This window comes from Pan paniscus, chromosome 7, assembly GCF_029289425.2.
Source record: "Pan paniscus chromosome 7, NHGRI_mPanPan1-v2.0_pri, whole genome shotgun sequence".
Taxonomy (NCBI): Eukaryota; Metazoa; Chordata; class Mammalia; order Primates; family Hominidae; genus Pan; species Pan paniscus.
The window spans coordinates 115,459,529-115,472,926 of record NC_073256.2 but is presented as its reverse complement, the minus strand read 5'-3'; the positions used below and the strand labels follow the sequence as shown (position 1 = coordinate 115,472,926).

The following is a 13,398-nucleotide window of genomic DNA, read 5'->3' as shown; positions in this document are numbered from 1 at the left end:
TGAAATAAGCCAGTCACAAAAAGACAAATATTGTATGATTTCACCCCTATGAAGCACCTATAGGATCAAATTATTGGATAGACAATAGAATGGTGGCTGCCAGGGGCTGAAGGAATGGGGAGTTAGTGTTTAATGAGTCGAGAGTTTCAGTTTGGAAGGATAAAAAAGTTCTGGAGATGGATGGTGGTACTGATTACACAATGTAAACGTACTTAATGCCACAGAACTATACACTTAAAATGGTCAGATGGTTTTGTTATGTATATTTGACCACAATTTTTTAAAAAGATTCTTGTATTGCTTATTCTACCACATTACTCTCAAGGGGTATCAAAGGACACCAATAGTAATGGCTTTCAAAATTTGGCCAAGGCCATTCTGCCACTGAAAGATAGGCCCTTCTGCAAAGAACAAATGTCTAAGTATGTATTGGAAGAAATAGAAAGCAACTGAATTAGCTTCTGAGAGGAGGGAGCAATCAGATAAATACTATTAAGAGGCTCTAACAAAATCTGTCCTCTCAAAGCGTTTAAAATTTAAAACATCCTTCCCAGCATCCCACTGACCCATAAACACCTAGACCAGCATTCTGAACCCTGTTCAGGGTACACAGTTGATTCTCAAATATCTGTTATTGATGAATGACTGTTAGATTAATCTATAGTGAATAAAACTTGACATGATCAACAAGACCTGCACGACCTGGTTCCTACTCTTTTCTCTAGGCTAACCTTGCCCTGATGTTGCCTTGTTCTCCTTCTCTTCTTCTCTGTCACACAGAATTGATTCTTCACTCTCACCTGGCTTCCTTCTGCCTTCCCCCTCTCCCATCTTATCCCTGAGAGCTCAGCTCAAACAGCACTTCTGGGGGACGCCTTCCAGTTAGGTTAGAAATGCTCATCATACTGTATGCTTTTCCCTTACAACCACATATCTGGTAAATCATTTGATTAATGTCAGTCACCCCCCTAACTTTAGGCTGCCTGATCTCCAGCATCTGGCAAAGGACCCGGGCTTCATGCTCAGGAATTATTTTTAAAATGAATAACCACATAAACGGGGCTTGGCACATCATAAACTATTCTAAAGGCCTCTATGGAAAAGGATCAAACAAAAATAACAAAAAAGCCCACTGGAAAAGCTCACCTGCAGGAGGCACCGGTTCGTCATGGCTCGATAGCAGGCCCTGTGGCTCTTGACTGTTGGCCTCTCCCCAAGGCAGTAGCCCCACTTCTTGACCATATGAAACCGCTTGGCGTGCCAGATGTGAGTTTCTAACCAAATGTTCTTCTTTTGTCTACGGTTAAATTCTAGCATCCGGTTCATGTGACATCTTCGAGCTTTATGGCATTTATTTTTTGAATGTTCTTTTTTCTGATGTACGGCTTTCTCCGCCTATAGTTTCAAGTAGAGGGACATATCCCAGTTTGTAAGAATCTCAAAACAGAGTTAACGGTCAGGAATGCAAACAAATAACTTTAGATTAAGTGGAATATTTTATAGATCCCATTAGTTTGCTTAAATTGTTAACTTAGTTTCTTCAATGTAAGTAGAGAAGGAAGACAATGGAAAGAGTGAATGTTTTAGAGCTAGGAGACCTAGGAAGGAGGCACAGTTCCATCACTCACTAACTAGGCAAGTTTCATGGAATATGAAGATCAGAATACTTATAAAATGTTCAACACAGTAACACAAGCTTAATATGGCTATTAGTATTAGAGGGCAAGAAAGAAGAAATCAAATGCTAGCTTCTTGTTGTCATTTTAACCTGTAGAATTGTAACTAAAACCAAAAACTTAAGACCAAAAATAATACAAGTGAGGAAAACCCATACATTTCATCTCAGTTAAGCTACAGACATACACATGCTGAATGCTATCACTGGGAAACAGATTTTATATTAAATCTAGAAAGTATAAAATTCCTTGTTAGTTTTCCCTCTTGAACTCAAACCCCACCACCAGCATAGCAATGGTACATAGAAGGCTGCTCAATAAATAGGTTTTAAACCAATTAGTAAAGACATGGGCTTAATCTTAGAATGTTCAAGTCTAGAATTCTGGTGAAGCCAAAACACAATTAGACTTGTACAAAAATTAAAACCCAGTTCAAGTTTTCAACTTCGAAAAAGTCAGAAAGCAAATGCTAAGCATTGACATTGCTTTTTTTTAACCTTCCTACCCCAAGCTGGCCACACCCCAGAAACACAGATCCAAAACCACTCGGTAAGAGGGTCAGAGTTTTTTTTTAACATCTGGGAAGGGAACATCAACTATTCAACACCCTTACAAGAGAGGAGTATCAAATGCTATATTTCAAAGCACCCATAATAGCCAATTGCCTGTGAATTTGGCTTGGAGGGAAGAAGTTTGGATAATGATTAAATCAAATATATGCAAAACAAAAACAAAAACCATAAGGGTGTTGTTTTCTGAGTTTTTTTTTTTTCTTTTTAGACAAGGTCTCACTGTTGCCCAGGCTGGAGTACAGTAGTGTGATCACAGCTCATTGCAGCCTCAACCTCCCCTGGCTCAGGGGACCCTCCCATCTCAGTTTCCAAGTAGCTGGGACTACAGGCACACATGTACCATCACGCCCAGCTAATTTGGGGATTTTTTTGTAGAGACAAGGTTTCGCCATATTGCCCAGGCTGGTCTTGAACTCCTAGGCTCAAGCAATCTGACCACCTCAGCCTCTCAAAGTGCTGGGATTACAGGCGTGAGCCACCATGCCCAGCCTTGGTTTTCATTTTTAATAAATTCTATTAGGTCAATACTTCTCAATTTCTTCTAGGAGCTACTAATCTAAACATTTACACTAAGTGGAACTCCTACCTCTTTCTGGGCAATCTCCTGTAACCGTCTGGGAAGGCGTTTGACGTTGTGGCTCATGGCTCTTCGTCGCATGTGCCGTGGCAGAGTCTGAAAAACCAGTGAATTCGAAGACTTCTGGGTCACAGCTTTTAACATAGCACTGATTTCAGCAGCTCGTGCTTGAGCAAAAGTAGAAGCTGTTGAAGGAGATGACAAAGTCATTAAACACCAATCTTGAATTAACATTGGAGAATAAACAGGCTGCTGGGGAAACTTAACTGAATTCCTCCACCAAGAAGGCGTAAAGAGAGACCAGAAAGCGTATCTAAGGTATAGGTACAAGGTACAAGGAATATAGGGTTTAATTGTGGTAGTGTGGATGGGGATCATAGGGTGAAGAACAGAAGAGGCTGGAAAGGGCCTGGAGACAGGCCCTTTAAATAAAGGTTTGGTTGCCATTTGTGTGTACTCAATTTTCCATCCTTGGAGAATGCTGTGCTGAGTGTGGATGGCATATTTAAAACAAGAGGGGCACGGGGGCTAAGACAAAGAGGAACAGTTCACAAAGACTTGTAAGAAGACGAGTAAGAGACAGGGAGAGAAACTGAAGAAGGGAAAGCCATCAAGCCCAAGGAAGCTCTGGCCAAAGTCCAGGCTAGAGGCGAGAAGGGTCTAAAGTAGGAGGAGGAGAGGAGAGGTAGGGGAGGCAGAGCCAGGACCACAAGGAGGACAGTTTGTTGCTGCACTAGACACGAGAGTTCAAAATACAAGCAAACTGCACCTGTTTATGAGTACTCACCAGTTATATACTTGGGGATCTCCTGAGACGTGCCCTCGGGACCTGCTTTCCATCCTCCCTTTTTTCTAAACATCCCTTTGGAGGAAGACTGCTCATTCACTTCAGGGTCAGGCAGAGAATGGGGGTTGACTCTGGTTTGCCGCTGTCGTGAAGTTCCAGGATGAGGCTCTAGTATATTTTCAAAAAGAAACATGTCACCTTTATCAGAGATAAAAATTATAGTGGAGAACTAATATTTGTTGGGTGGCAACATTGACCATGTTTTTAATCCTATAGTCACCCTGTAAGGTGGCTATTACTACTTATTTTTAAAGAGGAATCTTACGTAGGAAGGTGAATTAACTTGCTCGAGGTCACAAAGCTAGTAGGTAGCACACAAGGTAATCATGTCAGGATGACATATAAAGGACCTTGGATATAACAGATAGAGGTGAAATTTTCTCCTATAAACAGTGCAACATGAATTTCAAATCTAAGCTCCCTGCTATGGTCTGAATGCTTATGTCCCCCAAAATTCCAGTGTTGAAATCCTAACCCCCAAGGTGATGGTATTAGGAGGTGGGGCCTTTAGGAGGCGATTAGGTCATGAGGGTAGAGCCTTCATGAATGAGATGAGTATCCTTATAAAGGAGTGCTCACAGAGACCCTCGCTCCTTCCACCATGTGAGAACCCAGCAAAAAGGTGCTGTATATGAACCAGAAGGCAGGCCCACACCAGTCACCAAACCTGCCCGCTCCTTCATCTTGGACTTTTCAGCCCTCAGAACTGTGAGAAATACATTTGTTATTTATAAGCTACCCAGTAAGATACAGGTTGTGTATCCCTCATCTGAAATAACTGGGACCAGAAGTGTATCAAATTCCAATTTTTTTGGATTTTGGAATATTCGTATATATATAAAATGAGATATCTTGAGGATAGAACACAAGTCTAAAGACAAAATTCAATTACGTTTCTTTCGCCTTATCATACACAGCCTGAAGGTAATTTTATACAATATTTTTAATAATTTGTGCATGAAACTTTTTGCACATTGTATACTTGAACCATCGGAAAGCAAAGGTGCCACTATCTCAGCCACCCTGTGGACAATCTGTGGTTGGCTGGCATCAGCATCCTTCCTGACTCTGAATCTATATGCTACTGATAAGCAATCACTTTCTTACACTTACTCACATGTAAGTATTTAACAGTAAAAATTACATGTATTTTATTTGTCTTTGTGGGTGTGCTTACGTGGTGAAATCTGGGAGTGCTTGGAAATATTTATATCACAGCTGAAGGGGGCTGGGAACATCTTTTTTCCCATGGGAATGCTGAATAAACTGTGTGTTATATGCCTTCATTCTGACTGTGACCCATCACATGAGGTCGGATGTGCAATTTTCCACCTGTCATGTCATGTCAGCGCTCAAAAAGTTTTGGATTTTGGAGCATTTTAGACTTCAGATTTTTGGATTAGGAATGCTCAACCTGTTTTTTGTTACAGCAGCCCAAACGACACTCCCTTAATACTATAATCCACATGATTGTGTACAGTCTTTTATCCTAATTCTCTGCCACACTCAAATTGAGAGCCACTATACTAAATAAATAACTAAAAGCAAAGTTCCAGGATGGATGTGGTGGCTCACACCTCTAATCCCAGAACTTTGAGAGGCCAAGGTGGGCAGATCACTTGAGTCCAGGAGTCTGAGACTAACTGGTCAACGTGGCAAAACCCTGTCTCTACCAAAAAAAAAAAAAAAAAAAATTTGCTAGGCATAATGGCACACGCTTGTAGCCCCAGTTACTCGGGAAGCTGAGGTGGGAGGATCACCTGAGCCCAGGAGGTCAAGGTTGAAGTGAGCCACGATTGTGCCATTACCCTTCAGCATGGGTGACAGAGTGGGACCCTGTCTTAAAAATTTAAAAAGCAAAATTTCCAGCCAGGCACAGTAGCTCACGTCTGTAATCCCAGCACTTTGGGAGGCCAAGGTGGGTGGATTGCCTGAGCTCAGGAGTTCAAGACCAGCCTGGGCAACATGGTAAAACCCCGTCTCTACTAAATACAAAAAATTAGCTGGGTGTGGCAGCATGTGACTGTAGTCCCAGCTACTCAGGAGGCTGAGGCAGGATAATTGCTTGAACCCGGGAGGCAGAGGTTGCAGTGGGCCAAGATCGCACCACTGCACTCCAGCCCAGGCAACAGAGCAAGACTCCGTCTCCAAAAAAAAGGCAACATTTCCATACAAGTGTCTGGGCATTATGACTATAAGACAACATTAAATATCTGTCTGTGGCCGGGTACAGTGGCTCACGCCTGTAATCCCAGCACTTTGGGAGGCCGAAGCAGGTGGATCACTTGAGGTTAGGAGTTTGACACCAGCATGGCCAATATGGTGAAACCGTGTCTCTACTAAAAATACAAAAATTAGCCGAGAGTGGCGGCACACGCCTGTAGTCTCAGCTACTCAGGAGGCTGAGGCAGGAGAATCGCTTGAACCCAGGAGGTGGAGGTTGCAGTGAGCCGAGATCGCACCATTGCACTCCAGCCTGGGTGACAGAGCAAGACTCTGCCTCAAAAAAAAACAAAAAAAACAAAAAAAAAAACTGTCTGTAAATTAAGGGAGAGATCAGTAGAGAATTTTATAGTGTTTCTGCTTATTTCAATTGTGGTGTTAATTATTAAGCCACTATAAATCTTAGAACATTGTGAGGTTTAAATGAGATAAAAAAAAATGTGAAAGCCTTATCATATGGCATGGTAGGCATCAACTGTAGGATCTGAATCTAGACCTTATGAACTTGACTCTAAAATTTACTTAATCAGACCCAATGCAGTTTTTTAAAGCACTCCAAACAAGTTCTTGGACACTTGCTTTTGCTGTCTTCCCAAATTAGCACTTTCTACCGCTGCCCTAATGAACAACTGTGATCTTCCTATCACTTCATAAGGTTCTAAAATCAGCACACCAGTGAAATACAGATATGATGACTATACTGCACTTCTCTTAGGAAACACAGAAGTATAATAATCATTGATGTTAAGGTAGAAATAAAATATACCAGCTCTAAAATATGCATAGCCAATTTTCATTATTTATAGTAGTCATGTTTCATACGTCCCTGAATTACGTCAATGAATTAGTGAATACTGAACCATTCCTCCTAGTGGGGATACATATATATCTTCATCTCACATAGATTATAATCTTTTTTTTTTCCTTTTTTTTGGGACAGTCTCACTGTCACCCAGGCTGGAGTGCAGTGGCACGATCTTGGCTCACTGCAACCTCCACCTCCCGGTTCAAGCAATTCTCCTGCCTCAGCCTCCCAAGTGGCAGGGACTACAGGCACACACCACCATGTCTGGCTAATTTTTGTATTTCTAGTAGAGACGGAGTTTCGCCATGTTGGCCACTCTGGTCTCGAACTCCTGACTTCAGGTGATCCGCCCGCCTCAGCCTCTGAAAGTGCTGGGATTACAGGTGTGAGCCACCGCCCCTGGCCATATTATAATCTTAAATCCAAAAAACAACTCCTCCTGGTAGAGTCTATTTCCTTTATTTTACAAAAGAGAAAATGAAGTCCAGAAATGCTAAGTGACCTGCATGAGGCTGCCCCAGGGCTGAGATTCAAACCCCAGGAGAGCTGGAGCTTCCTGCACTGTACTGCCCTGCCCTTATACTGCCTCCATCCTCTGCCCATTTCTGCATGAAAGCTGGGAAGCTCGGCTGGGAACGTAAACACAGGGAAACTCAAATTTTTCCTGCTCTATGTATGTCCACAAATGATAGCCAAAGCTTCATGGGTATTAATATTGGGGTTACAAATAAGCTTTGGCAAGTAGGCAAACTTGCAAATAGGAAACTCAAAAATAATAAGGGTCTACTGTATCTGTTTTTAATTCAGCTCATTTACTATTTAGATAATGACTATCAAAAGAGCTGACAAAAGCGATTTGATCAAAATGGGAGTGGAGAGAGCATCATGTGTATCTTTTTTTTTTTTTTTTGAGACACAGTCTCACTCTGTCTTCAGGCTGGAGTGCAGTGTCATGATCTCAGCTCACTGTAACCTCCACCTCCCAGGTTCAAGCGATTCTCCTGCCTCAGCCTCCCAAGTAGCTGGGACTACAGGCACGCACCACCACACCCAGTTAATTCTTGTATTTTTAGTAGAGACAGGGTTTCACCATGTTGGCCAGGATGGTCTTGATCTCTTGACCTCATGAACTGCCCGCTTCAGCCTCCCAAAGTGCTGGGATTACAGGCGTGAGCCACCATGCCTGGTCTCTTATGTGTATTTTACCTTGTTTTTGAGCTTGGAAAGGTTTTTCACCTCCACTGTGGTGCTTTACACCTCTGTCAGCCACAAAGCCAGAGGACAGAGTCACATTGGTGGGCTGGTTTCTCATTTTCTTGGCGTGTTTTCTTTCTTTTGCATTTGACATTTCTGGAAAGGAAGTAATACATTTAATACAGGGAAAGGAAACTTCCACTCAAAAATAAAAATAAATTTAATGAGTAAATATTCATGTGATTCAAAATAAGTCTATTGATGGAAGAGACCCTATTAGTACATTGCAGTTTGCACTGTCAAATAATTAAATCATATACAACTGTTGATACCACATAAAGTCTGTTAGAAGAATGAAAAATGAGATAAGATTGCTATGGATGATAAAAAATTAATTAGTTCAAATACTTTATCTTGATTCTTAGATGAAATAAGAGCCACCTGAATCAATGAAATACAGAACACCCTATTCCAAGAGAGAAACTCTATTAAAAACAACACAAATTACTGACGCTTTCATTTCTGCTACTCAGATGATGCCAGCTATATATTTAATTTATAATGGCAATAGATAATGATTTCAATTTGAAGCAAGATAAAGGACAAAAACAGTGGGACCCCGACTGATTTACCAGTCAGTAGTTCCCAACTCTCAAACTCAACATCCCCTATTTTTACTGATTCAGTTTGAAGCAGCTGTTCTCTATTTTTAAATGAAATGAATGTTATAACCTATTAGAAACATATCGAGACATACCCTACAATAGATGCCCTAAATGTAACATAAAGGAGACCTAAGAAGTAATTTTAATAAAATAATATATATTTCTGTATGTAACTATTTCACCACAACTACACTAGATGATATTATGAATAGATTTTGAACCCAGGGAATAATAACATCCACACAGGCACCAGCACAGGCATTGGCACAATCCATAAAGCTGGATGGTCCTGGAAGCCCTTCAACCCCAAGGTACCAGTGATTAACTCTTTCATTGCTAACTGCAGGAAATCCGAAGGGCCCTATACATGGACACACTAGGAGGTAGGGCTGCTCAGAGCAGCTGGTATTTACCAAGCTGTTCTCAAAGCAGTTCAGTATTTTAATACCAGTCTTTACTTCTACCTATACATAAAATTACCATGAATTCAACAGCTACAAAGGCAAAGCAGCACAGGTGTGTTGTACCAGTGCCTCGAAGAGAAGGTAGCAATGCCACTAATGACGTAATTTTCCAAATTGGTCAACACTCCTTAGTAAACTACCCCCACCCCCGCCACCCTGCCAAAAAAAGTACAAACTTGCTTTGATTTACTGCATTACTGGAAAATTCAGTGCATATTAAAACTGTGTAACCAGGCCAGGTGCGGTGGCTCATGCCTATAATCCCAGCAGTTAGGGAGGCTGAGGCAGGCGGATCACTTGAGGTCAGGAGTCCGAGACCAACCTGGCCACCATGGCGAAACCCCATCTCTACTAGAAATACAAAAATTAGTTGGGTGGGCCGGGCGTGGTGGCTCACGCCTGTAATTCCAGCGCTTTGGGAGGCTGAGGTGGGCGGATCATGAGGTCAGGAGATGGAGACCATCTTGGCTAACACAGTGAGACCCCGTCTCTACTAAAAAAATACAAAAAAATTAGCCAGGCATGGTGGCGGGTGCCTGTAGTCCCAGCTACTCAGGAGGCTGAGGCAGGAGAATGGCGTGAACCCAGGAGGTGGAGCTTACAGTGAGCCCAGATCGTGCCACTGCACTCCAGCCTGGGCAACAGAGCAAGACTCCATCTCAAAAAAAAAAAAAAAAAATTAGTTGGGTGCAGTGGTGCGCACCTGTAGTCCCAGCTACTCGAGAGGCTGCGACAGGAGAATCGCTTGAACCCAGGAGGTGGAGGTTGCATTGAGCCGAGATGATCACACCACTGCACTCCAAGTTGGGCAATAGAGCAAGTCTCCATCTCAAAAAAAAAAAAAAAAAAAACCCGTGTAACCAATAATTTTATATAAATTAAGTACTGGGCTACTGTGGGGCTTTTCTGCACATAGCAGGCTGTCTAATATCCCTGGTCCCTGCCCAATAAATGCCAGCAATGTTAGCCCAATTATGCCAACCAAAACACCTACACAAACTTCCAAAATGCCAGCCACATCAGAATTTGCCCACTTCCACTGAGAGCCACTAAATTACCCCCCATTCACTTACTTCCTTTTCCAATGCAAGACCTCACACAAAATTAAGACTTGCCTATATGGTATAGTGTTTAAGGGCTTTCACTATTGAGTTTGAAAGATGTGGGTTCAAATTCCTTCTTTACACTTTTTAGTTACATAATCTTCGGAAAATTACTTTCTCACTTTCAGCCTCAGCCTCTTCTTCTACAAGTTGCTGTGAGAATTAAACATTATATACAGGCCAGGTGGCATGGCTTATGCCTGTAATCCCAGCACTATGGGAGGCCAAGGCGAGTGGATCACTTGAGGCCAGGAGTTCAAGACCAGCCTGGCAAACATGGTGAAATCCCATCTCTACTAAAAAATACAAAAATGAGGCCGGGCGCGGTGGCTCACGCCTGTAATCCCAGCACTTTGGGAGGCCGAGGCGGAAGGATCACAAGGTCAGGAGATCAAGACCATCCTGGCTAACACAGTGAAACCCCGTCTCTACTAAAAATACAAAAAATTAGCCGGGCGTGGTGGCAGGAGCCTGTAGTCCCAGCTACTCGGGAGGCTGAGGCAGGAGAATGGCGTGAACCCGGGAGGCGGAGCTTGCAGTGAGATCGCGCCACTGCACTCCAGCCTGGGCGACCGAGCAAGACTCCGTCTCAAAAAAAAAAAAAAAAAAAAATACAAAAATGAGCCACGTGTGATGGCATGCGCTTGTAATCCCAGCTGCTCGGGAGGCTGAGGCACGAGAATCCTTTGAACCCAGGAGGCGGAGGTTGTGGTGAGCCGAGATCACGCCACTGCACTCCAGCCTGGGCGATAGAGTGAGACTCTGTCTCAAAATAAAAAAAATGAACAAACATATACATACTGGATATGGTTTTGGCTTTGCAAAATGCATATACACAACTCACTTAGCATGGGGCTTTATGCTAACTAAATGCTCAGTTTATGGTAGCTATTATTCTTAAATAATAAATGAAATAGCAGGGATTGATGCCATTTCACTGTCTCACTCCACTAATTTCAACTAAATGAAAGACAGCTATATCTACACGCAAAAACATTTTTCAAATTAAACAGTATGAAGGAAGTAAATGGAGTTCTGCAGAACTGGCTGGCTAGTGAAGCACATGATTCAGATCGGTCTGCATTAAAAGCCATTCCAAATATTTTACAAAACAACTTAGTTAACCTACTGTTACCTGCTTGAATCAGAACTCACCAGCAAGGCTAGACAAGAACACCATAGAAACTCTAGCTCCCCTCAGTATTAGAATGGTCCAAGAAAAGGTTGGTGCTGGAGGATTAGGATAACCTTGGGAACATCCCTGAGCTTTGGGTCCAGACTAAAATATGAGGAAATCAAACTGGCAGTGGTCCTCTAACAGCAGAAGGGAATGAATATAGGATGCATCTTTATGAAGCCTGAGGATTTAATTTAAAAGTTTCCAGAGGCCTGGTGTGGTGGTTCACACCTATAATCCCAGCACTTTGGGAGGCCAAGGCGGGAGGATTGCTTGAGCTCAGGAGAAACCAACCTGAGCAACATAGTGAGAACTCATCCCTACAAAGAAATCAAAATATAAGCTAGGCATAGTTATGAGCTTGTGGTCCCACCTACTCTGGAGGCTGAAGTGGGAAGATCGCTTGAGACAGGGAGGTCAAGGCTGCAGTGAGTGAGCCTTGATCACATTACTGCACTCCAGCCTGGGTGACAGAGCAAGACCCTGTCTCAAAAAAAAAAAGTTTCCAGAAGGAATCTTAACTCTTACCTTCACCTTCAAGTCAGTTTTGTCAAACTTTAATAAGCACTAAATATGTGCTGCCTTTATAAAAATATTTCCCCCAAATAAAATGGATACGTTATGTTTTCTGATACAGCTTAGTATCCTCTGGACAGACACAACCTTTGGTGTTAGTTAGTTCCCAGTTTGAGAACCTGGGAACTAACTAGATGATGTCTATTTTCTTCCAGATCTAAAAAGTTGCTGATTCAGACTTGATATAAAATCTGCCTTAAGAATAAAGGTACCTTGTTTCACAAGAAATATTTTACACAAGTTGAATCATTTGTAATGCTCCAAGATAGCTTCTTATTTAAAAACTTAAATGGTGAATTATTTTGTAAATAAAAATGTCTTAATTATCTAGTTTAATCAGATTTAATAAACTTTTGGGCACCTACTATGTGCCCAATAGTTTCCAGCTGTGTATAATTCCAAAGTAGAATAAGAATTTTGTCATCTTAGGCAGCATTGAGAACTTGATGTGGCAGGCACTATTCTACATGACTTATTCATTTAATTCTCACAACTCTGTGGTCACTAGTATTATTCTCATCTTATAAATGAAGAAATCGAAGCACAGAGATTTTATATACCAGTCCAAGGCTACTAAGCTTGTCATTGTGCTGAGATTCAAACCAGGCAGTCTGACTCTATCCACTATTCTTTTTTTTTTTTCCGCCCCTTCCCTCTCCAATCCACTATTCTTGAAACACATAACAATTAGAAAATATGACCTCATATAATAAAATACTAAATTATGCGGTACAGCACAATAGGAAACAGGACAAGGGAAAAAAAAAAATGAGGCCGGGCATGATGGTTACACCTGTAATCCCGGCACTTTGGGAGGCTGAGGTGGGAGAACTGCTTGAGCCCAGGAGTTGGAGACCAGCCTGGCCAATATGAAGAAGCCCTGTCTCCACAGAAAATACAAAAATTAGCCGGGCGTGCTGGTGTGCACCTGTAATCCCAACTACTTGAGATGCTCAGGCTGGAGGATTGCTTCAGCCCAGGAGGTCAAGGTTTCAGTGAGCCAAGATCATGCCACTGTACTCCAGCCAGGGTGACAGAGTGAGATCCTGTCTTGAAAGAAAGAAAACAAAGAAAAAGAAAAGGAAAGGAAGGAAAGAAGAAAAAGAAAAAAATGTGAATTGGTAGGAAAAGTCAAAGAGAAAATAGAATTTCAGTTAGCTGGAATTTGCACAGATAAGGAAGAAAGAGTATTCAGGAATCTACAGTGTGAATACAGGAGGACTCTAGTGGGAAAAGGGAGTAGATGACAATGAAACTTGAATAGGCAAGGGGAGGCCAGACTGAAAGGTCTTTTATTCCAGGCCCCAAACCAATGAAAAAGATCAGAAGGTTCCTGAGCCGGAAGTAGGAAGGCCAAAACCTTAGCAGTATGTAGGACAAAATGAGAGGGAATAAAGCAGATTTTCTTGTATTATCTTTAGGAAGCAGGGAAGGCAGAGATTTTATTATTTTTTTTTTAACTGTTGCATTCCTCCTAGCATCTAGCAGAGTGCCTTACACAAAGTAGGGACTCATATAT

General features: G+C 42.0%; 1 protein-coding gene across 4 annotated transcripts in view; it reads right to left on the bottom strand.

Annotated features, from left to right (window-relative positions):
- POP1 (POP1 homolog, ribonuclease P/MRP subunit) overlaps positions 1-13,398 on the bottom strand; it is a 42,378-nt gene that overhangs the window by 28,264 nt on the left and 716 nt on the right. For all 4 annotated transcript variants that reach the window (XM_034966404.3, XM_063606443.1, XM_063606444.1 and 1 more), the window contains exons 2-5: positions 7,907-8,050; positions 3,613-3,780; positions 2,835-3,010; positions 1,147-1,395 (exon numbers count right to left, since the gene is read on the bottom strand). In XM_034966404.3, the coding sequence (XP_034822295.1) occupies positions 1,147-1,395; positions 2,835-3,010; positions 3,613-3,780; positions 7,907-8,048 (735 nt within the window). In that variant the 5' untranslated portion in view covers positions 8,049-8,050. The remainder of the gene's footprint in view (positions 1-1,146; positions 1,396-2,834; positions 3,011-3,612; positions 3,781-7,906; positions 8,051-13,398) is intronic.